Source organism: Ranitomeya imitator, chromosome 1 (genome assembly GCF_032444005.1).
Source record: "Ranitomeya imitator isolate aRanImi1 chromosome 1, aRanImi1.pri, whole genome shotgun sequence".
NCBI classification, from domain to species: domain Eukaryota; kingdom Metazoa; phylum Chordata; class Amphibia; order Anura; family Dendrobatidae; genus Ranitomeya; species Ranitomeya imitator.
Window position 1 is genome coordinate 354,505,629 of NC_091282.1, and position 25,079 is coordinate 354,530,707.

The 25,079-nt window shown below is 44.7% G+C and overlaps 1 protein-coding gene across 6 annotated transcripts in view; it reads right to left on the reverse strand.

The window, feature by feature from the left end:
* PLA2G4C (phospholipase A2 group IVC) overlaps nucleotides 1–25,079 on the reverse strand; it is a 113,455-nt gene that overhangs the window by 11,608 nt on the left and 76,768 nt on the right. For all 6 annotated transcript variants that reach the window (XM_069760622.1, XM_069760644.1, XM_069760606.1 and 3 more), the window contains one exon: nucleotides 9,477–9,628. In XM_069760622.1, the coding sequence (XP_069616723.1) occupies nucleotides 9,477–9,628 (152 nt within the window). The remainder of the gene's footprint in view (nucleotides 1–9,476; nucleotides 9,629–25,079) is intronic.

Here is a 25,079-nt window from a genome sequence, read left to right on the forward strand (position 1 = left end):
CCCCACCCAGTAACCCATCACATGATTAGCCATGTGGTCTGACATCACCACAGGTCCTGAAACACATATACAAGATTATGTGCAAGAAAGGAATACTCCGGGCTACATTACAGCAACCAGGCACTTATGTGGCACATACCTCCCATCGACTACAAACCCTTTAGCCATGCTACAGTATATTTTTGAGTAAAATGTAAAGTGTTGTTTTATTCTATAAACTACTGACAACATGTCTCCGAAGTTCCAAGCAATAAATTTTGTATTTATTTTCTCAAAATGAGAAATGGTCAAAATAACAAAAAAATGCATTGCTTGCAGACATCTAATAATGCAAAAAAAAACCCAAAACAACAAGTTAATAATCATTTAGAAACAACAATACTAATATTTTAGCTCAGGAAAAGTGAAGAAATCAATTTTTTGTGGAATAACCATGATTTTTAATCATAGATTTCATGCGTCTTGGCTTGTGAATATTCATCTTCCTCTTGATTACATTCCAGAGGTTTTCAATAGGGTTCAGGTCTGGAGATTGGCTGGCCATGACAGGGATTTGTTGTGGTGGTCCTTCATCCACACCTTGATTGACCTAGCTGTGTGGCATGAAGCATTGTCCTGCTGGAAAAACCAGTCCCCAGAGTTGGGGAACATTGCCTGAGCAGAAGGAATCAACTGTTTTTCCAGAATAACCTTGTAAGCGGCTTGATTCATATGCCCTTCACAAAGATTAGCCTGCCCAATTCCAGCTTTGCTGAAACATCCCCAGATCATCACCGATCCTCCACCAAATTTCACAGTGGGTGCAAGACACTGTGGCTTGTACGTCTCTCCTCATCTCTGTCTAACCATTAGACGACTGCGGTGCCCCTGAGGGTCCAGTCGCCACAGAGGTATTGCACCTCAGCCAGAGGTGTGGTACTCCGCTCTTGGGTAAGGAGGGGACAATACCCTGTACCCACACACTAGCATCCAACACTAGACCTCTATAGGCCTAGAGAGAATTAGGTAGAGGGTGTGGGTGGAGAGAGTGGAGTTGTCATGGAAACAAGAGGGAGGAGTTAGTTAGTGAGTTAGACAGTTGGAGCTGGGGACTTGAGCAGTGAGGAGCTCATCCCAGCACCAGAGGACAGAGAGAGAGAACAAGGACGATAGAGAGAAGTTCCAGAGAGTGAGACAGGAAGAAGGGGTCCTAGGGGCACAGGTAGTGAGGAATCCACCCATGGTGCCTGAATCTACGCCGACCGTAGTTGGGTGGAGGGACCAGGTCACAGTAGGGGACTGGCCCTAGACTAGTGGAGAAACTGAGGACTAAGCTAGCAAACTGGTCGCTGTGGCATCTGTATGTGCTACAACCACAGCCACACACATTTGCTGAAAAGGCAGCTGTACAGGATCCAGGGGACCAACAGAGAGTGTCACCTGACAAGACCTGAGGCTGCTGGCTTGGGACACTGTGTGAAGGTGCAGGGCAGGAGAGGCGGGAGCCAGCGCAGTGAGACGGCCAGGGAAGGAGCATAAGAATGGGGTTCTGGCAAAGTGTACCCCGAATTACCTGAGAACTGACTGGACCACAGACCCGGAGGACACAGCACTCGGCTGGGATTGCATATAAGAACTGTGAGTAAAGTGTAGAAACTGCACCCTCCTGTGTCTTCTGAATTCTTACTGCATCACCTGGCCTGCACAACATCCACCATCATTGACTTTAATTCCTTAACTGCCCTGGGGCCTAGCTCTGACCGTGGAGAGCTGTAACATCTCAGCTGCGTCACCAACCGCCCCAGTGGAGATGAATCGCAGGGTCGTCCATTTCCTTATTGCCAAAGACCGCGGATGGCGTCACGCCATGACGCATGAAAGCTGTGATTAAAAATCATGGTTATTCCACAAAATATTGATTTCTGAACTCTTCCTGAGTTAAAACATTAGTATTGTTGTTTATAAATGATTATGAACTTTTTTTGCATCATTTGAGGTCTGCAAGCAATGCATTTTTTTTGTTATTTTGACCATTTCTCATTTTCAGAAAATAAATACAAAATGTATTGCTTGGAACTTCGGAGACATGTTGTCAGTAGTTTATAAAATAAAAGTACAATTTATATTTTACTAAAAAATATACCTATAAACAGAAAAATCAGACAAACTTAACATATTGCAGTGGTTTCTTAATTTGTGCCAGAGCTGTATAGTTTTGTGAGAAAAAATTCAATATAACGTGTGCTTTCATCATTCATACCTTTGGCCTTTCTTTGATATTTTGGTCTAGTGGGCGGTCCTCTCAGTGAATGGCAGTTTTCTCTGTATAAATGTGCATAAAGAGACAGCGGTCAGTCACTGATAGGACGCCCACTGGACCAAAAATCCCGGAAAGGCTAGACGTTTAAATGATTGAAACACTAGTTATGCTGAATCTTTTATCCTAAAACTATAGATCAGTCTGCTCAGCTCCCCCTGCTCTATAGCATGATGGCTTCAGATTGGATTGCATTTTCATGGAGACAGGTTCTCTTTAACACTCTTTCCATGCACAACGGTGCACTGAATTAATGCTGTGGTCTCTTCGATATAAAATATACAGTAGCTATGCTGCATTTAAGATTGTTGGTAGTACCAGATGCAAACAGAAGTTGGTCATCAATCTGGGAAACTGCAGGTTTGAATGTTTTGAATGCTGACAACCAATTTACTTTGTTGCAACCTGCTGCAATTCAATGCTGCATATGTTAGAGCATTTATATTAGCAATGTAAATCGGTAGCAAACCATATTATGCAGCAGGCAAATTGAATGAAATCCGCCATTGGTAACTGATGAAGCCAAAGTAACCCGGGATCCAAAGAGGCTACTGAATTTGTCTTTAGGGAGAATTGTGGCATTACCAAGTGAATTTCCTTCATATTTATCTAGGAGAGAACACAAGCATGCAAAAGGGGATGGAGAGAGAAAATCAATTTCTTCATGTTCACTACTGCCCTGCATCTCTTGGGGACTCTCAAAATCAAATGTTCCATGAAATAGGATAGGGAGAGGGAGGAGAGGAATAGGATGAGAAGCAGTTGCATGTGGAGTGGAATATTGAGTTATCTTGGGCACAAATAGGGGATGAGGCTGCCAGTGAAATTGATAATGACTCCTCTGCCCATGGCATCCATTCGTCGAAAGTGTTCTGTCCTTGGTTGTGCTGTAGACCATGGCAAGCTGTATACTTCCTTGTGGGATGACAAGTGTCATTAGCATCAAGCAAAGCGAAGACTATTGAATAGCTATGCCATTAGACAATCAATATAATAGCAAAAATTTCACCAAGCTCACATTTGCCAACCTGTGAGTGGACAGCGGTCTCCTGGTCAGACATGCGCATAGCCATTGCTCTTTTATGTGCCAGCATTAGGGCTACAACAAAAATAGCTGAGGCAGTAGTAATTACGGTATATATGATGTGGACCAGATGTATATCTGCCACTGCACCAACTTCACACACTTCAGCAAACAGACAGCACTGCCTGAACAGCCAAGGTCAGTCATTATTGGACTGTCCTTTTTCTGGCAGATACCCTGAGCTTCGACTCCATGAACTTCAGTCATCAGATTTGACCAGTAGCAAAAACTGATCTGGCATGCCACGGGCATAATTTCATGTCTAGTTTCCAGTGTACTGTTAAAGTATGGCAAGTGGTTTTGTCATGTTCTAGAAGACCAGATTGTCCTACAATGGAAAACCTTACATTTGTCAAAGTGAAAATCTATACTTTTCCATGCCAGATTCATTCTCCTACGGCTGATGGCAATAATAAGATTGGCCATAGCAGCTGCATGTCTGTCCATTGCATTCTACACTTTTCTGCTGCCAATGCCCCACACCCAACTGGGCTATCATGTCATCTATAATGTACTGCCAGGGCTGGCCACATGCAGCCAGACATCTTGCCTGCCCAAGGATATTCTAAACTAGATGGTGGCCTGATTCTAACGCATGATATAACACAGCCCACGTAGTATATAACACAGCCCACGTAGTATATAGCACAGCCATGTAGTATATTGCCCAGCCACGTAGTATATTGCCCAGCCACGTAGTATATAGCACTGGCACGTAGTATATAGCACAGCCACGTAGTATATAGCACAGCCACGTAGTATATAGCACAGCCACATAGTATATAACACAGCCCACATAATATATAACACAGGCCATGCAGTATATAACACAGCCCATGCAGTATATAACACAGCCCATGCAGTATATAACACCGCCACGTAATATATAGCACAGCCCACATAGTATATAGCACAGAGACGTGGTATATAACAGGCCACACAGTATACAACACAGCCCATGCAGTATATAACACAGACCATGCAGTATATAACACAGCCCATGCAGTATATAACACAGCCCATGCAGAATATAACACAGGCCATGTAGTATGTAACACAGCCCCCGTAGTATATAACACAGCCCACGTAGCATATAACATAGCTCACGCAGTATATAGCACAGAGACGTAGTATATAACACAGCTCACGCAGTATATAGCACAGGGATGTAGTATATAACACAGGCCACATAGTATATAACACAGCCCATGCAGTATATAACACAGCCCACATAGTATATAACACAGCCCACCTGTGGGCACCATATCCCTGTTAAAAAAAAGAATTAAAATAAAAAATAGTTATATACTCACCTTCCGTCGGCCCCTGGCTCCAGCCCAGGAGTTACCGATGCTCCTCACTATGCTCCGGTCCCAAGGATGCATTGCGGCAATACCACGTGAGGATGTAGCGGTCTTACGAGACCGTACGTCATCTCCGGTCATTGCCGCAATGGATTCTTGGGACCAAAGCATCGCGAGGAGTGAAAAAGGAGCCGGAAGGTGAGAATATAATGATTTTTTATTTTTTTTATTATTTTTAACATTAGATCTTTTTACTATTGATGCTGCATAGGCAGCATCAATAGTAAAAAGTTGGTCACACAGGGTTAATAGCAGCATTAACAGACTGCGTTACACCGCGTTATGCCGCATTGTAACACAGTCTGTTTAACGGACTGTTAAAACCGCTATGGGTGACTGACTGGGGAGTAGGGAGGGAGCACTGACTGGACGGAAGTAGGGAAGGGCGAATTCGCGGCCGGACTATGCCCGTCACTCATTGGTCGCGGCCGGCCGTGACCAATCAGCGATGCGGGATTTTCCGTTACAGACAGACAGACAGACAAACAGACGGAAGTGACCCTTAGACAATTATATATATAGATTTATACTGTGCTGCTTCTACCACTTACACAAGATAGCCGTGCAATCACTGTGTTTTATAGCTGCTGGGTTGGGCAGTGTTGACTCTACACTGTGAAACATTCAGTTTCTGTTCAATCACATTCTAATGTTGTTCATTGTCATACCTATACTGTGAACCCTGTTCAGGGTTGACATGAAACTGCTCAAACAAAAAGGATAATTTTTGTACGACTTTGTAAAAGTCATTGTTTCTTCCTTTTGCAAACAGCAAACCTGTTTCAGTGCCCTAAATAAAAGTATAATTTTTGCACAGCTTAACCCCAACTTGACATACCACGTATATTTACGTCATATCATGATTGGGATTTTGATGCGGGTTCTCAAGCAAAGGCCACCTTTTTCCCAGCTGATAATGTAGCTCCATCCGTGGCTGTTGACCTGTTAAATGCCACTGTCAATCTCTGACAGCGGCACTTAACATGTGCTGGCAGGGATAGTGCGTGAATTCACGTGCCAATTAACGTCCTTTTGATTTGATCATGGGGCACCAATAGGTTGCCATGACAGCAGGGGGTCTGCTGAAGAGCAGTGCTTGTCATTACGATTCTCCTTTGAATGCCTGTTTTCTTAGACTCATTAACAAAATAAAACAATAAAAACAAAACAGAACAAAATACTCAAGTTTGGTATCGCTGTGTTTGTAAAAGTCTAATCTATCAAAATATAAAAAAATTAATCTGATTGATAAAAGGCCTAACGTGAAAAATAATTGCAATGCAGGAATTATTTCTTTATTATTTTTTTTTGTAGCCACAACATTGCAATCAAGTTGATCAAAACTTCGTATGTACCCCAAAATGATATCAGTAAAATAGAAAAACCTTTACACGGCCACAAATCCTAAAAGCTGAAAATGTTATGGACATTGGAAAATGGTGACCCAAGCAAAAAAATTTTGTTTTCTCAAATTTCCAAATTTTTTTTCAGCAAAAAAAGCCACCTTCATTTTGTAAACAGCAAATCTGTTGATCCAAAATTAGGAATAATGTTTTAGACGGTTTATGAAAAGGCTATAGCTGCTTCATTCAGTCCACAAACCTTTTGCTACTCCCCAAACAGGTATAATTTTTTCAGCATCCCTTGTGATAAAGCAAGATGGACAACTGCCACATCCCAAGAAAGGGAGTCATTTTTTTGAACTTTTACAATTTGAAAAGCTGAGACAGTTAGGCCGGGGTCACACTAGAGAGTTTTACGGATGTATGAGAGGCGCAAAAACTACGCATTGCACACGGACCAATGATTCTCTACGGGCCAGCTCCCATCAGCCGTATATTTCTCGGCCGTATTTTACGGGCTGAGAAAATCACAGCATGCTGCGTTTGTCAGCGTATTGCGCAAAAAATCTGCCAATGAAAGTCTATGGGGCGAGAAAAATACACACGGACCATGCGTGTGACTTGCGAGAAATACATACCGGTGTTCTATAGAAAAGATGGTAATTCAGTGCGGTGTACAGTAAAAATCACACAGACAGGTTAGAATAGAATAGCTAAAATAAATGTGTACACATAGAATCAGGGCCGGCTCCAGGTTTTTGAGGGCCCCGGGCGAAAAATTCTCAGCGGGCCCCCCCTGTAACACATACCACGATTCATGATGCACAGATACAGCAGAGAAATATAGGTACAGTACAATGTCAGATTTCACTTCTTACATGAGTTATAGCTATTGTAAATTCTACAATACCATACAGCAGAGGGGTTATACAGTATACAAGTCAAACTCTTATATGCCAATTTTTGTGACCTACTCCCTCTTCCTTAGAAACCAGAAAAACTGCACACATTGAATATGACAATTTTTTAATGGAAAACATTTTAAAGCAAACATTAGAAAGTATTAACGTAGAACATTTGTAAAAGTGCAAAATGGGTAGCATATAGCACAGCTACGTAGTATATTGCACAGCCACGTAGTATATAGCACAGCCACGTAGTATATAACACAGCCCACATAGTATATAACACAGCCATGTAGTATATAGCACAGCCATGTAGTGTATAACACAGCCACGTAGTATATAACACAGCCCACATAGTATATAGCAGAGCCACGTAGTATATAGCACAGACACATAGTATATAGCACAGCCACATAGTATGTAACACAGCCACGTAGTATATAACAGAGCCCACGTAGTATATAGCACAGTCACATAGTATATAGCACAGCCACGTAACATATAACAGCCACGTAGCATATGACACAGCCCACGTAAATATAACACAGCCCACGTAAATATAACACAGCCCATATAAATGTAACACAGCCACGTAGTATATAACACAGCCCATGTAGTATATAACACAGCCCACGTAGTATATAACACAGCCCACGTAGTATATAGCACAGTCACATAGTATATAGCACAGCCACGTAACATATAACAGCCACGTAGCATATGACACAGCCCACGTAAATATAACACAGCCCACGTAAATATAACACAGCCCATATAAATATAACACAGCCACGTAGTATATAACACAGCCCATGTAGTATACAGCTCAACCACGTAGCATATAACACAGCCCACGTAGTATATGGCAAAGCCACACAGCATACAGCACAGCTATGTAGCATATAACACAGCCCACATAGTATATAACACAGCCATGTAGAACATAACACAGTCACGTAGTGTATAGCACAGCCACGTAGCATATAGCACAGCAAGTAGCATATAACACAGCCCACGTAGTATATAACACAGCCCACGTATTATATAGCTCAACCACGTAGCATATAACACAGCCCATGTAGTATATGGCACAGCCACGTAGTATATAACACATTACACATAGCATATAACACAGCCCACACAGTATATAGCAGAGCCACGTAGTATATAGCACAGCCAAACAGTATACAGCACAGCTATGTAGCATATAGCACAGCCCACATAGTATATAACACAGCCACGTAGAATATAACACAGCCACGTAGCATATAGCACAGCCATGTAGTATATAACACAGTCCACGTAGTATATAGCACAGCCACGTAGCATATAATAGAGCCCACATAGTATATAACACAGCCCACGTATTATATAACACAGCCCACGTAACATATAGCACAGCCATGTAGTATATAGCACAGCCATGTAGTATATAGCACAGCCCGCATCTCCCCCCGAGAATGGCCCCACATTCCAGTACTCACTGTTATAGTAAAAAAAAAACACTCCTCACCTCTCCTTGTGCCCACGCTGCTCCCTGCTCCTGTCTCAGCGGCTGCACTGCCTGGTACACAGTGAGTGTGCAATGACATCATTGCGCACCTGCAGTGTCAGAGGCAGAGCAAAGAATGATGGGAGAGGGAGTGTCATCTGATGTTCCTCCTCCATCATTGTTTTCCATCTGCCGGTATAGTTCAATACGGCAGCAGCGGGCGAGTCGGCGCTGGCGGTAGGCGGGCCCCCATGCCTCACAGGGGCTGCGTAGTGGCTGCATGATGTGCCGCTAGCTGAGAGCCCTTGGGGGAGTGGGGGCCCTAGGCAGCTGCCTGCCCCTAACGCCAGCTCTGCCTGCAGAGGCCCCTGGAGCCTCAGTGTACTGTACCGTGAATGGGCCCCCTGTCTCGCCAGGGCCCACTTGCCCGGGTGCGCCGGGTGCTGACGCAAGGCCTGCATATGTCAGTGATACACATTATATATATATATATATATATTTATATTTCATACAGTGCTAGATAGATAGCTTAAAAGCCGGTAATTCAATTGTCGGCTTTTGCTATCTCCTTATCAAACCCGACAGGATATGAGACATGGTTACATACAGTAAACCATTTCATATTCTTTATATTTTTACATATTCCTCATTAATAATGTTAGAAGTGTCTGTGTGTAAAATTTGGGAGCTCTAAGTGTTAAAATAAAGGGTTAAATCACAGAAAAAACTGGAGTGGGCTCCCGTGCAATTTTCTCCGCCAGAGTGGGAAAGCCAGTGACTGATGGGATTATTTTGAACCCCTTTTGAGTTCAGACACGTACACATATTTTTGAGCAATTAAAAACTTAACAGTACTTGTGATTTGCAGCAAATTGTAGATATCTGAATTTCAGCAAATAGATTTGCTGCAAATCAATTTTTTGGGAAAGCTCAGATTCATTCATCTGTGGTACATCGCATTTGTAACAAATTCTAGTTGAAAAATCATTTACCAAGAAAGGATCTCCTTCGCTGAAGTCAAAAGACAAAATAAGATCCACTTTGCGATTGGGTGGTAGCATTAATGGGAACGCAGTATTTATTTCCAGTCCGGCATCAACTAGAGATAAGAACTTTTTTTTGCTGAGATCATCAGGGATATCACCTGTAACATATTAATATAATATTATTTAGTGTTAGCTTAGTAGTAGTGACAGTATAATTCTAGTTTGATAATAGAGGTGGCAGTGTTAGACTTCTGTGGAACAAACGAGCATTTCAGAATATATACATGTCTGAAGTGGTAAAGTTTTACATTGTGTTCATTGTGTCTAAAAGTCAATTATTGGCAATATCTGAGGATAGAAGTCCACTTGAAGATGAACACTTGAAGAGATATATTGTATTTAGAGGTTGGAAGTTGGTCATGTGGTGAAAAGTAAAGTTTGCGTTTACGTTGTTGAATCTTTAGGTTAATGCAAAGGTGAGCCTGGTTGAATAAAAACCTTGGCTTTGTGGGTGATTGGCAGCCCATAGTGGACGAAGAAGGGTGGCGAAGGACAAGTTAGAAGAAAAGCAATTGAGTCAAGTGGTGAAGATAAGGGTAAACCAAAGGTGTGTTACTTTATGTTGGTTTGTTGGTACAGTGAGTATTCTAGTGACCTAGTCAGAATATATTGATGAAAAGCCAATGTTTTGATTGATGTGAAAGGAAGAATAAAATTAGTACTGTAATTACAGAATTTTTTTACTATTTGCACATCAGTCTTATGTGCTTAGTGGCCAGGCTTGTTTCCAATCATAAAAATGCTATATTTTTCTTTTAATGGCATGGATTGATTAAAGAAGTTGTTCACTACCCAAACTCAGTAACTGATTTTGCCATGAAGGCCCAACGGATAATGCCTCTAATGAACCTCATATGTTTACACGTATATATACACTCTGCTGTATATAGTGCCTACAGGTACAAGGGAGAGCTCTGGAGAAAGAACTGAGCAGCGAGATGGGAGAGCAGCAGCAGTGAGTGAGCCCTGTTCACCCACAGAGCAAGAAAGTGATTTCACATCACTTTCCATAGCCAGGAAGTTGAGAAGAAATTGATGTGACATCACAGGAAGTCAGAAGATTCTCAGCCAGAGATCATGTGGCCAATAGAGCAGCTCCCATTACAGAAGGATTTGGGAAAGCAAGATATTGATAAGAGAGCTTATCTGTGGTAGTTAGTTCACATGAAGGGACTTGTAACGTAGTGGATAACCCCTTTAACCCCTTTACCCCCAAGGGTGGTTTGCACGTTAATGACCAGGCCAATTTTTACAATTCTGACCACTGTCCCTTTATGAGGTTATAACTCCGAAACGCTTCAACGGATCCTGGTGATTCTGACATTGTTTTCTCGTGACATATTGTACTTCATGATAGTGGTAAAATTTCTTTGATAGTACCTGCGTTTATTTGTGAAAAAAACGGAAATTTGGCGAAAATTTTGAAAATTTCGCAATTTTCAAACTTTGAATTTTTATGCAATTAAATCACAGAGATATGTCACACAAAATACTTAATAAGTAACATTTCCCACATGTCTCCTTTACATCAGCATAATTTTGGAACCAATTTTTTTTTTTGTTAGGGAGTTATAAGGGTTAAAAGTTGACCAGCAATTTCTCATTTTTACAACACCATTTTTTTTTAGGGACCACGTCTCATTTGAAGTCATTTTGAGGGGTCTATATGATAGAAAATGCCCAAGTGTGACACCATTCTAAAAACTGCACCCCTCAAGGTGCTCAAAACCACATTCAAGAAGTTTATTAACCCTTCAGGTGTTTAATAGGAATTTTTGGAATGTTTAAATAAAAATGAACATTTAACTTTTTTACACAAAAAATTTACTTCAGCTCCAATTTGTTTTATTTTACCAAGGGTAACAGGAGAAATTGGACCCAAAAAGTTGTTGTCCAATTTGTCCTGAGTACGCTGATACCCCATATGTGGCAGTAAACCACTGTTTGGGCGCATGGGAGAGCTCGGAAGGGAAGGAGCGCTATTTGACTTTTCAATGCAAACTTGACAGGAATTGAGATGGGACGCCATGTTGCGTTTGGAGAGCCACTGATGTGCCTAAACATTGAAACCCCCCACAAGTGACACCATTTTGGAAAGTAGACCCCCTAAGGAACTTATCTGGATGTGTGGTGAGCACTTTGACCCACCAAGTGCTTCACAGAAGTTTATAATGCAGAACCGTAAAAATAAAAAATCATATTTTTTCACAAAAATTATATTTTTGCCCCCAATTTTTTATTTTTCCAAGGGTAAGAGAAGAAATTGGACCTCAAAAGTTGTTGTCCAATTTGTCCTGAGTACGCTGATACCCCATATGTGGCAGTAAACCACTGTTTGGGCGCATGGGAGAGCTCGGAAGGGAAGGAGCGCAGTTTGACTTTTCAATGCAAAATTGACAGAAATTGAGATGGGACGCCATGTTGCGTTTGGAGAGCCACTGATGTGCCTAAACATTGAAACCCCCCACAAGTGACACCATTTTGGAAAGTAGACCCCCTAAGGAACTTATCTAGAGGTGTGGTGAGCACTTTGACCCACCAAGTGCTTCACAGAAGTTTATAATGCAGAACCGTAAAAATAAAAAATCATATTTTTTCACAAAAATTATATTTTTGCCCCCAATTTTTTATTTTTCCAAGGGTAAGAGAAGAAATTGGACCTCAAAAGTTGTTGTCCAATTTGTCCCGAGTACGCTGATACCCCATATGTGGCAGTAAACCACTGTTTGGGCGCATGGGAGAGCTCGGAAGGGAAGGAGCGCCGTTTGACTTTTCAATGCAAAATTGACAGGAATTGAGATGGGACGCCATGTTGCGTTTGGAGAGCCACTGATGTGCCTAAACATTGAAACCCCCCACAAGTGACACCATTTTGGAAAGTAGACCCCCTAAGGAACTTATCTGGATGTGTGGTGAGCACTTTGACCCACCAAGGGCTTCACAGAAGTTTATAATGCAGAGCCATAAAAATAAAACAAAATTTTTTTCCCACAAAAATTATTTTTTAGCCCCCAGTTTTGTATTTTCCCTAGGGTAAGAGGAGAAATTGGACCACAAAAGTTGTTGTCCAATTTGTCCTGAGTACGCTGATACCCCATATGTGGGGGGGAACCACCGTTTGGGCGCATGGGAGGGTTCGGAAGGGAAGGAGCGCCATTTGGAATGCAGACTTAGATGGAATGGTCTGCAGGCGTCACATTGCGTTTGCAGAGCCCCTAATGTACCTAAACAGTAGAAACCCCCCACAAGTGACACCATTTTGGAAAGTAGACCCCCTAAGGAACTCATCTTGATGTGTTGTGAGAGCTTTGAACCCCCAAGTATTTCACTACAGTTTATAACGCAGAGCCATGCAAATAAAAAATATTTTTTTTTCCACAAAAATTATATTTTAGCCCCCAGTTTTGTATTTTTCCAAGGTTAGCAGGAGAAATTGGACCCTAAATGTTGTTGTCCAATTTGTCCTGAGTACGCTGATACCCGATATGTGGGGGGGAACCACCGTTTGGGCGCATGGGAGGGCTCGGAAGGGAAGGAGCATCATTTGGAATGCAGACTTAGATGGATTGGTCTGCAGGCGTCACATTGCGTTTGCAGAGCCCCTAATGTACCTAAACAGTAGAAACCCCCCACAAGTGACCCCATATTGGAAACTAGACCCCTCAATGAACTTATCTAGATGTGTTGTGAGAACTTTGAACCCCCAAGTGTTTCACTACAGTTTATAACGCAGAGCCGTGAAAATAAAAAATCTTTTTGTTTTCCCACAAAAATTATTTTTTAGCCCCCAGTTTTGTATTTTCCCAAGGGTAACAGGAGAAATTGGTCCACAAAAGTTGTTGTCCAATTTGTCCTGAGTACGCTGATACCCGATATGTGGGGGGGAACCACCGTTTGGGCGCATGGGAGGGCTCGGAAGGGAAGGAGCATCATTTGGAATGCAGACTTAGATGGATTGGTCTGCAGGCGTCACATTGCGTTTGCAGAGCCCCTAATGTACCTAAACAGTAGAAACCCCCCACAAGTGACCCCATATTGGAAACTAGACCCCTCAATGAACTTATCTAGATGTGTTGTGAGAACTTTGAACCCCCAAGTGTTTCACTACAGTTTATAACGCAGAGCCGTGAAAATAAAAAATTTTTGTTTTCCCACAAAAATTATTTTTTAGCCCCCAGTTTTGTATTTTCCCAAGGGTAACAGGAGAAATTGGTCCACAAAAGTTGTTGTCCAATTTGTCCTGAGTACGCTGATACCCCATATGTTGGGGTAAACCCCTGTTTGGGCACACAGGAGAGCTCGGAAGGGAAGGAGCACTGTTTTACTTTTTCAACGCAGAATTGGCTGGAATTGAGATCGGACGCCATGTCGTGTTTGGAGAGCCCCTGATGTGCCGAAACAGTGGAAACCCCCCAATTATAACTGAAACCCTAATCTAAACACACCCCTAACCCTAATTCCAACGGTAACCCTAACCACACCTCTAACCCTGACACACCCCTAACCCTAATCCCAACCCTATTCCCAACTGTAAATGTAATCTAAACCCTAACCCTAACTTTAGCCCCAACCCTAACTGTAGCCCCAACCCTAACCCTAACCCTAATCCTAGCCCTAACCCTAGCCCTAACCCTAGCCCTAACCCTAGCCCTAACCCTAGCCCTAACCCTAGCCCTAACCCTAGCCCTAGCCCTAGCCCTAACCCTAGCCCTAACCCTAGCCCTAACCCTAGCCCTAACCCTAGCCCTAACCCTAACCCTAGCCCTAACCCTAGCCCTAACCCTAGCCCTAACCCTAGCCCTAGCCCTAACCCTAGCCCTAACCCTAGCCCTAATGGGAAAATGGAAATAAATACATTTTTTTTTATTTTTCCCTAACTAAGGGGGTGATGAAGGGGGGTTTGATTTACTTTTATAGCGAGTTTTTTAGCGGATTTTTATGATTGGCAGCCGTCACACACTGAAAGACCCTTTTTATTGCAAAAAATATTTTTTGCAATACCACATTTTGAGAGCTATAATTTTTCCATATTTTGGTCCACAGAGTCATGTGAGGTCTTGTTTTTTGCGGGACGAGTTGACGTTTTTATTGAAAACATTTTTGGGCACGTGACATTTTTTTATCGCTTTTTATTCCGATTTTTGTGAGGAAGAATGACCAAAAGCCAGCTATTCATGAATTTCTATTGGGGGAGGCGTTTATACCGTTCCGCGTTTGGTAAAATTGATAAATCAGTTTTATTCTTCGGGTCAGTACGATTACAGCGACACCTCATTTATATAATTTTTTTATGTTTTGGCGCTTTTATACGATAAAAACTATTTTACAGAAAAAATAATTATTTTTGCATCGCTTTATTCTCAGGACTATAACTTTTTTATTTTTTTGCTGATGATGCTGTATGGCGGCTCTTTTTTTGCGGGACAATATGACGCTTTCAGCGGTACCATGGTTATTTATATCTGTCCTTTTGATCGCGTGTTATTCCACTTTTTGTTCGGCGGTATGATAATAAAGCGTTGTTTTTTGCCTCGTTTTTTTTTTTTTTTTCTTACGGTGTTTACTGAAGGGGTTAACTAGTGGGCCAGTTTTATAGGTCGGGCCGTTACGGACGCGGCGATACTAAATATGTGTACTTTTATTGGTTTTTTTTTATTATTTAGATGAAGAAATGTATTTATGGGAATAATATTTTTTTTTTTTTTCATTATTTTGGAATATTTTTTTTTATTTTTTTTACACATTTGGAAATTTTTTTTTTTACTTTTTTACTTTGTCCCAGGGGGGGACATCACAGATCAGTGATCTGACAGTTTGCACAGCACTCTGTCAGATCACTGATCTGATAGGAGTGCAGGCTGCTTCACAGTGCCTGCTCTGAGCAGGCTCTGTGAAGCCACCTCCCTCCCTGCAGGACCCGGATCCGCGGCCATCTTGGATCCGGGGCTCGAGCAGGGAGGGAGGTGAGGAGACCCTCGCAGCAACGCGATCACATCGCGTTGCTGCGGGGGGCTCAGGGAAGCCCGCAGGGAGCCCCCTCCCTGCGCGGTGCTTCCCTGCACCGCCGGCACATCGCGATCATCTTTGATCGCGGTGTGCCAGGGGTTAATGTGCCGGGGGCGGTCCGTGACCGCTCCTGGCACATAGTGCCGGATGTCAGCTGCGATAAGCAGCTGACACCCGGCCGCGATCGGCCGCGCTCCCCCCGTGAGCGCGGCCGATCGGCTATGACGTACTATCCCGTCCAGGGTCAGATAAGCCCAGGGCACCTCGACGGGATAGTACGTCTAAGGTCACAGAGGGGTTAAAAATAAATTTACAAATAAAACACACACTCCCTTCCAGTGACTGCTAACCGATCACATCTATGGTATTGCAGAGATTTTTGCAAAATTAAAGTACAATTTAATTCCACTTGAATATAGTTTCTTTAGAAAGATACAAGAAACCTCCAATAAATAACTCAGATTGTCTCTCTCCATATAATGTTTATTTTAAAGATCTGAAACAAATAATGGATTATGTGAATGGGTTAAAAAAGAAAACTCAATGGATACATGTATGGCTTTGTAACAGTACTTCAATGAGTGAACCCCTCTGTCTTCAGCCATCTGCAAATTGACCTTAGTGATGGTCATTGATGATATGTTTTAGGCCGGGTTCACACGTCAGTGGCTCCGGTACGTGAGGTGACAGTTTCCTCACGTTCCGGAGACACTGACTCACGTAGACACATTGAAATCATTGTGTCTCTGCACATGTCAGCGTGTTTTCACATACCATGTGTCCGTGTGCAAAACACGGAGACATGTCAGTGTTCGTGGGAGCGCACAGATTACACGGACCCATTAAAGTCAATGGGTCCGTGTAAAACACGTACCGCACACGGATATTGTTCGTGTGCCGTGCAGGAGACAGCGCTACAGTAAGCGCTGTCCCCCCACGTGGTGCTGAAGCCGCCATTCATATCTTCTCTCCAGCAGCGTTTGCTGTAGAGAAGATATGATAAATCCTTTTTTTTTTAAATTTTCTCGTGTTTAAAATAAAGATCCCTGTCAAAACCACCCTCCCACCCCCTGTGTGCCCGCCCACTGTTATTAAAATACTCACCCGGCTCCCTCGCAGTGTCCTCTACGCGCCGCACCTTGGGGCCGCCCATTACAGTCATGAATATGCGGCTCCCCCTCCCATAGGGGGCGGTAGCCCAGGGCCCAGTGGTGTGGGGGGGCCCTGGGCTACTGCTCAGATTGCCCGCCGCGATCAGGGCATTACTGCCCTGACTGGCGTAGTACGGGCCCGGTGGGCAGAGGGGGCCCCCGTCTCATCTGCTCACTGGGCCCCTACTGGCGTTGCGGCAGTTAAACCCTATTGATGTGCAGGCGCGCGCCCGCACATCAATAGTTAACAGCCGTCAGTCAATCGGAGGCTGGCAGCTGACATCAGCCGCAGCACGCACGTTGCCGGCATCTGATGTCATTGACAGTCACCGGCAAGTGCACGCTTCATCTGCAAAGAGAGAGCTTCGCCAAAGGAGCACAGACAGGTGAGAACTTTTTTTTTTATATTGCAAACGGGCGGCAATCCGGGGGGCCTGGGCCAGTATGCTGGACACTGGGGGCAGAGATGCTGGACACACTGGGGGCACAGATGCTGGACACACTGGGGGCAATATGCTGGACACACTGGGGCAGATTGCTGGATACACTGGGGGCAATATGCTGGACACACTGGAGGCAATATGCTGGACACTGGGGCAATATGCTGGAGACACTGGGGTAGATTGCTGGATACACTGGGGGCAATATGCTGGAGACACTGGGGGCAATATGCTGAACACTGTGGGTAGGATACTGGACACACTGGGGGCAATATGCTGGACACTAGGGCAGATTGCTGGATACACTGGGGGCAATATGCTGGACACACTCGGGGCAATATGCTGGATACTGGGGGCAGGATGCTGGACACACTGGGGGCAATATGCTGGAGACACTGGGGCAGATTGCTGGACACACTGGGGGCAATATGCTGGACATACTGGGGGCAATATGCTGGACACGGGGGCAGGATGCTGGACACTGGGGGCAGGATGCTGGACACACTGGGGGCAATATGCTGGACACACTAGGGCAGATTGCTGGACACACTGGGGTGTTGTGAATTCTGTTGTCGGGCTCCCTCCTGTGGTCATGAATGGTACTTCGGCTGGTTCTGTCCATGGACTTCCTCTGGTGGGTGTTTCTGAGTTTCCTTCCTCAGGTGACGAGGTTAATTCGTTAGCTGGCTGCTCTATTTAACTCCACTTAGATCTTTGCTCCATGCCACCTGTCAATGTTCCAGTATTGGTCTAGTTCACTCCTGGATCATTCTTGTGACCTGTCTTCCCAGCAAAAGCTAAGTTCCAGCTTGTATTTCTTGGGTTTGCTATTTTTCTGTCCAGCTCGCTATTCTTATTGTTGTCTTGCTTGCTGGAAGCTCTGGGACGCAGAGGGAGCGCCTCCGCACCGTGAGTCGGTGCGGAGGGTCTTTTTGCGCCCTCTGCGTGGTCTTTTTGTAGGTTTTTGTGCTGACCGCAAAGTAACCTTTCCTATCCTCGGTCTGTTCAGTAAGTCGGGCCTCACTTTGCTAAATCTATTTCATCTCTGTGTTTGTTTTTTCATCTTTACTCACAGTCATTATATGTGGGGGGCTGCCTTTTCCTTTGGGGAATTTCTCTGAGGCAAGGTAGGCTTTATTTTTCTATCTTCAGGGCTAGCTAGTTCCTTAGGCTGTGCCGAGTTGCATAGGGAGCGTTAGGCGCAATCCACGGCTATTTCTAGTGTGTTTGATAGGATTAGGGATTGCGGTCAGCAGAGTTCCCACGTCCCAGAGCTCGTCCTTTATTATCAGAAACTATCAGGTCATTCCGTGTGCTCTTAACCACCAGGTCCATTATTGTCCTGACCACCAGGTCATAACAGTACAGGTGGCACAAAGTACTAATGCATCTCAATAGAGGGATAAGAGAAGTTCTGAGACCATTTTTTTTTCTTTGCAGTGTGTTTTGTCTCTCTCTTCACCTTTACCTCTGGGTGGTTCAGGATACAGGTGTAGATATGGACATTCAAGGTCTGTCCTCTTGGATGGATAATCTCACTACAAGGGTACAAAACATTCAAGATTTTGTGGTTCAGAATCCGATGTCAGTGCCTAGGATTCCAATTCCTGATTTGTTTTTTGGTGATAGATCTAAGTTCTTGAATTTCAAAAATAATTGTAAATTGTTTCTTGCCTTGAAACCTCGCTCCTCAGGTGACCCTGTTCAACAAGTAAAGATCATTATTTCTTTGTTACGTGGTGACCCTCAAGACTGGGCATTTTCCCTTGCGCCAGGAGATCCGGCATTGCGTGATGTTGATGCGTTTTTCCTGGCGCTTGGATTGCTTTATGACGAATCTAATTCAGTAGATCAGGCAGAGAAAATCTTGCTGGCTCTGTGTCAGGGTCAGGATGAAGCGGAGATATATTGTCAGAAGTTTAGAAAGTGGTCTGTGCTCACTCAGTGGAATGAATGTGCCCTGGCAGCAATCTTCAGAAAGGGTCTCTCTGAAGCCCTTAAGGATGTCATGGTGGGGTTTCCCATGCCTGCTGGTCTGAATGAGTCTATGTCCTTGGCCATTCAGATCGATCGACGCTTGCGTGAGCATAAAGCTGTGCACCATTTGGCGGTACTATCTGAGCATGGGCCTGAGCCTATGCAATGTGATAGGACTTTGACCAGAGCTGAACGGCAAGAACACAGACGTCGGAATGGGCTATGTTTTTACTGTGGTGATTCCACTCATGCTATCTCCGATTGTCCTAAGCGCACTAAGCGGTTCGCTAGGTCTGCCACCATTGGTACGGTACAGTCTAAATTTCTATTGTCTGTTACTCTGATTTGCTCTTTGTCATCCTATTCTGTTATGGCATTTGTGGATTCAGGCGCTGCCCTGAATTTGATGGACTTGGAGTATGCTAGGGGCAGTGGTTTTTTCTTGGAGCCCTTGCAGTATCCTATTCCATTGAGAGGAATTGATGCTACGCCTTTGGCCAAGAATAAGCTTCAGTACTGGACCCAATTGAGCATGTGCATGGCTCCTGCACATCAGGAGGATATCCGCTTTCTGGTGTTGCATAATCTGCATGATGTGGTCGTTTTGGGGTTGCCATGGCTACAGGTTCATAATCCAGTATTGGACTGGAAATCTATGTCTTTGTCCAGCTGGGGTTGCCAGGGGGTACATGGTGATGTTCCATTTTTGTCTATTTCGTCTTCCACTCCTTCTGAAGTTCCAGAGTATTTGTCGGATTATCGGGATGTATTTGATGAGCCCAAAGCCAGTGCCCTACCTCCTCATAGGGATTGCGATTGTGCAATTAATTTGATTCCTGGTAGTAAGTTTCCTAAGGGCCGATTGTTCAATTTAGCTGTGCCAGAACACGCCACTATGCGGAGTTATATAAAGGAATCCTTGGAGAAGGGTCATATTCGCCCGTCGTCATCACCGTTAGGAGCAGGGTTCTTTTTTGTGGCCAAGAAGGATGGTTCTTTGAGACCTTGTATTGATTACCGCCTTCTTAATGAAATTACAGTCAAATTTCAGTATCCTTTGCCGTTGCTGTCTGATTTGTTTGCTCGTAGTAAAGGGGCTAGTTGGTTCACCAAGATAGATCTTCGAGGGGCGTATAATCTTGTGCGTATTAAACAAGGCGATGAATGGAAAACAGCATTTAATACGCCTGAGGGCCATTTTGAGTACCTGGTTATGCCATTCGGGCTTTCCAATGCTCCATCAGTATTTCAGTCCTTTATGCATGATATCTTCCAAGAGTACCTGGATAAATTCCTGATTGTGTATTTGGATGATATTTTGGTCTTTTCGGATGATTGGGAGTCTCGTGTGAAGCAGGTCAGAATGGTGTTCCAGGTCCTTCGTGCGAATTCCTTGTTTGTGAAGGGGTCAAAGTGTCTCTTTGGAGTTCAGAAGGTTTCATTTATGGGGTTCATTTTTTCCCCTTCTACTATCGAGATGGACCCTGTTAAAGTCCAGGCCATTTACGATTGGACTCAGCCGACATCTGTGAAGAGCCTGCAAAAGTTCCTGGGCTTTGCTAATTTTTATCGGCGCTTCATCGCTAATTTTTCTACTGTTGCTAAACCGTTGACTGATTTGACCAAGAAGGGTGCTGATGTGGTCAATTGGTCTTCTGCAGCTGTAGAGGCTTTTCAGGAGTTGAAGCGTCGTTTTTCTTCTGCCCCTGTGTTGTGCCAGCCAGATGTTTCACTTCCGTTTCAGGTTGAGGTTGATGCTTCTGAGATTGGAGCAGGGGCTGTTTTGTCGCAAAAAAGTTCTGATGGCTCGGTGATGAAGCCATGTGCTTTCTTTTCTAGAAAGTTTTCGCCTGCTGAGCGTAACTATGATGTTGGTTGTTGGCCATGAAGTGGGCATTCGAGGAGTGGCGTCATTGGCTGGAAGGAGCTAAGCATCGCGTGGTGGTCTTGACAGATCACAAGAATTTGACTTATCTTGAGTCTGCCAAACGGTTGAATCCGAGACAGGCTCGATTGTCTTTATTTTTCTCCCGTTTTGATTTTGTGGTTTCGTACCTTCCGGGCTCTAAGAATGTGAAGGCTGATGCCCTGTCAAAGAGTTTTGTGCCTGACTCTCCGGGTGTTCCTGAGCCGGCGGGTATTCTCAAAGAGGGGGTAATTTTGTCTGCCATCTCCCCTGATTTGCGGCGGGTACTGCAAAAATTTCAGGCTGATAGACCTGACCGTTGCCCAGCGGAGAAACTGTTTGTCCCTGATAGATGGACTAGTAGAGTTATCTCTGAGATTCATTGTTCAGTGTTGGCTGGGCATCCTGGAATCTTTGGTACCAAAGATTTGGTGGCTAGATCCTTCTGGTGGCCGTCTTTGTCACGGGATGTGCGTTCTTTTGTGCAGTCCTGTGGGACTTGTGCTCGGGCTAAGCCCTGCTGTTCTCGTGCCAGTGGGTTGCTTTTGCCCTTGCCGGTCCCGAAGAGGCACTGGACGCATATTTCTATGGATTTTATTTCGGATCTCCCCGTCTCTCAAAAGATGTCGGTCATTTGGGTGGTTTGTGATCGCTTTTCTAAGATGGTCCATTTGGTACCTTTGTCTAAATTGCCTTCCTCCTCTGATTTGGTGCCATTATTTTTCCAGCATGTGGTTCGTTTACATGGTATCCCGGAGAACATCGTTTCTGACAGAGGTTCCCAGTTTGTTTCGAGGTTTTGGCGATCCTTTTGTGCTAGGATGGGCATTGATTTGTCTTTCTCCTCAGCTTTCCATCCTCAGACAAATGGCCAAACAAATGGCTGAGTTCGCCCTTAATAATCGGGCCAGCTCGGCTACTTTGGTTTCGCCGTTTTTCTGCAATTCTGGTTTCCATCCTCGTTTCTCTTCAGGGCAGGTTGAGTCTTCGGACTGTCCTGGTGTAGATACTGTGGTGGATAGGTTGCAGCAGATTTGGACTCATGTGGTGGACAATTTGACATTGTCCCAGGAGAAGGCTCAACGTTTCGCTAACCGCCGGCGCTGTGTGGGTCCCCGACTTCGTGTTGGGGATTTGGTTTGGTTGTCGTCTCGTTATGTTCCTTTGAAGGTTTCCTCTCCTAAGTTTAAGCCTCGTTTCATTGGTCCGTATAACATTTCTGAGGTTATCAATCCTGTGTCATTTCGTTTGGAAGTGGAAGGGTTATGGTCAGGAAGATAATTCCTGGGTTTTTGCCTCTGATGTTCATGCTGCCGATCTGGTTTGTGCCTTTCATTTGGCTCATCCTGGTCGGCCTGGGGGCTCTGGTGAGGGTTCGGTGACCCCTCCTCAAGGATGGGGGTACTGTTGTGAATTCTGTTGTCGGGCTCCCTCCTGTGGTCATGAATGGTACTTCGGCTGGTTCTGTCCATGGACTTCCTCTGGTGGGTGTTTCTGAGTTTCCTTCCTCAGGTGACGAGGTTAATTCGTTAGCTGGCTGCTCTATTTAACTCCACTTAGATCTTTGCTCCATGCCACCTGTCAATGTTCCAGTATTGGTCTAGTTCACTCCTGGATCATTCTTGTGACCTGTCTTCCCAGCAAAAGCTAAGTTCCAGCTTGTATTTCTTGGGTTTGCTATTTTTCTGTCCAGCTCGCTATTCTTATTGTTGTCTTGCTTGCTGGAAGCTCTGGGACGCAGAGGGAGCGCCTCCGCACCGTGAGTCGGTGCGGAGGGTCTTTTTGCGCCCTCTGCGTGGTCTTTTTGTAGGTTTTTGTGCTGACCGCAGAGTAACCTTTCCTATCCTCGGTCTGTTCAGTAAGTCGGGCCTCACTTTGCTAAATCTATTTCATCTCTGTGTTTGTTTTTTCATCTTTACTCACAGTCATTATATGTGGGGGGCTGCCTTTTCCTTTGGGGAATTTCTCTGAGGCAAGGTAGGCTTTTTTTTTCTATCTTCAGGGCTAGCTAGTTCCTTAGGCTGTGCCGAGTTGCATAGGGAGCGTTAGGCGCAATCCACGGCTATTTCTAGTGTGTTTGATAGGATTAGGGATTGCGGTCAGCAGAGTTCCCACGTCCCAGAGCTCGTCCTTTATTATCAGAAACTATCAGGTCATTCCGTGTGCTCTTAACCACCAGGTCCATTATTGTCCTGACCACCAGGTCATAACACTGGGGGCAATATGCTGGACACACTAGGGCAGATTGCTGGATACACTGGGGGCAATATTCTGGACACTGGGGGGGCAGGATGCTGGACACTGGGGGCAATATGCTGGACACACTAGGGCAGATTGCTGGATACACTGGGGGCAATATGCTGAAGACACTGGGGCAGAATACTGGACACAGATAGGGGCAGAGATGCTGGATACTGGGGGCAGAGATGCTGGACACTGGGGCAGAGATGCTGGACACTGGGGGCAGAGATGCTGGACACTGGGGGCAGAGATGCTGGACACTGGGGCAGTGATGCTGGACACTGGGGGTCGAGATGCTGGACACTGGGGGCAGAGATGCTGGACATTGGGGGCACAGATGCTGGACATTGGGGGCACAGATGCTGGACACTGGGGGCAGAGATGCTGGACACACTGGGGGCAGGACTGGAGACAGATGGGGCAGGATTGGAGACATGGGCAGAATGTAGATACGGGGCATGATTGGAGACACGGGGCAAAATGAAAGACACGGGGCAGGATTGGAGTCAGATCATGCAGGATCATGGGGCAGGATGGATATGATGGAGACTAATGGGGCAGGATGGGGAGATCATATGGGGCAGGATGGGTACTCATGAGGGCAGGATGGGAGAACATATGGCTGGAGTCAGGAATGAGATACACGGGGCCAGGATGGGGGATATTATTATTACCATAGGGGCTAATTAAAGGATATTATTACTGCAGTGATGTATTTATTTTATTTTTTGAGTATACTGTTTTAAATGGGCGGGCGGTCCTGTTACTGTGTAGAGTGACACTATATTGCCTCTTTTTCTTCATGTGGTGTAATGTAGAAGTTGGGAAAAATTAAATAATGTGTTCTGCAAGTGGAGCTCGAGATAACTGTGTTATTTCCTGCAGAGACGAGTCCTGGCTGGATGAAGTGATGGCGGTCTGTGCTGGATGAAAGATGAAGAACTTCACCTTGAGACGTCACTGGTGAGTCAGTATGATACCTGTACACTGACACTATACACTGTATACTATATACAGAGGTCCTGTATACAATGTCACCGGTGATCACTATTACCTCTATACAGACACTGCATACTAAGTACAGATCTCCTGTGAATACTGGCACTTATGGTGATAGTATTGTTTTTTTTTTTTTTGTTTTTTTTTTTCGTAACTGAAGCATAAATTGACTAGATCAACGGATGTTTGACAGGTTATAGTTTCACACAGCAACTATTTTTCTGGAATAATCTGGTTCAGGTATATGATGACCCCGTTGTATGACCCCCGCACATGCCGGGGGGCCCACAGTGTCTGAACAGCCTGGGGCCCTGGCTACCCTTAATCCACCCCTGCATATACTGAATATGGCAAATAAACCACCCCTAAAATAATTATGCAAGTGTACTTTTTAATGCTTTTCAGTGCATCATATGATAAAATAAATAGTGTCATTCAAAACTGCAACTTGTCCTGCAAAACCCAATCCCTCATATGGCTGTTAGGAGTCGAGTTTCCTCTGCTGCACAGGGGGAATCTCGATCCGTCTCCGCTGCGGTCTCCCATTCTCCTCCAGCCGCAGTGGAGTCTGCTCAGCAGGGACATCGCTCCCAGTGTCTTGCTCGCTCTCGCTCTGTACAGAGAGTTACTGCTGCTTCTTCAGCTCCTGCCATTAAAGTCAGTGCTGGTCAGCGGCGAGCGGACTTCCCTGGGACTAAGTCCTTGTTTGCGCACACTGAGCATGCCCAGAGCAAGATCTCCCGTTGGAGATCGAGGGTCATGTGCTCTGGCTCTGCAGCGCATTCCATTGGTCCTCTTGGCAGGCCCTGGAAGGGCAAAGTTTCTGTGG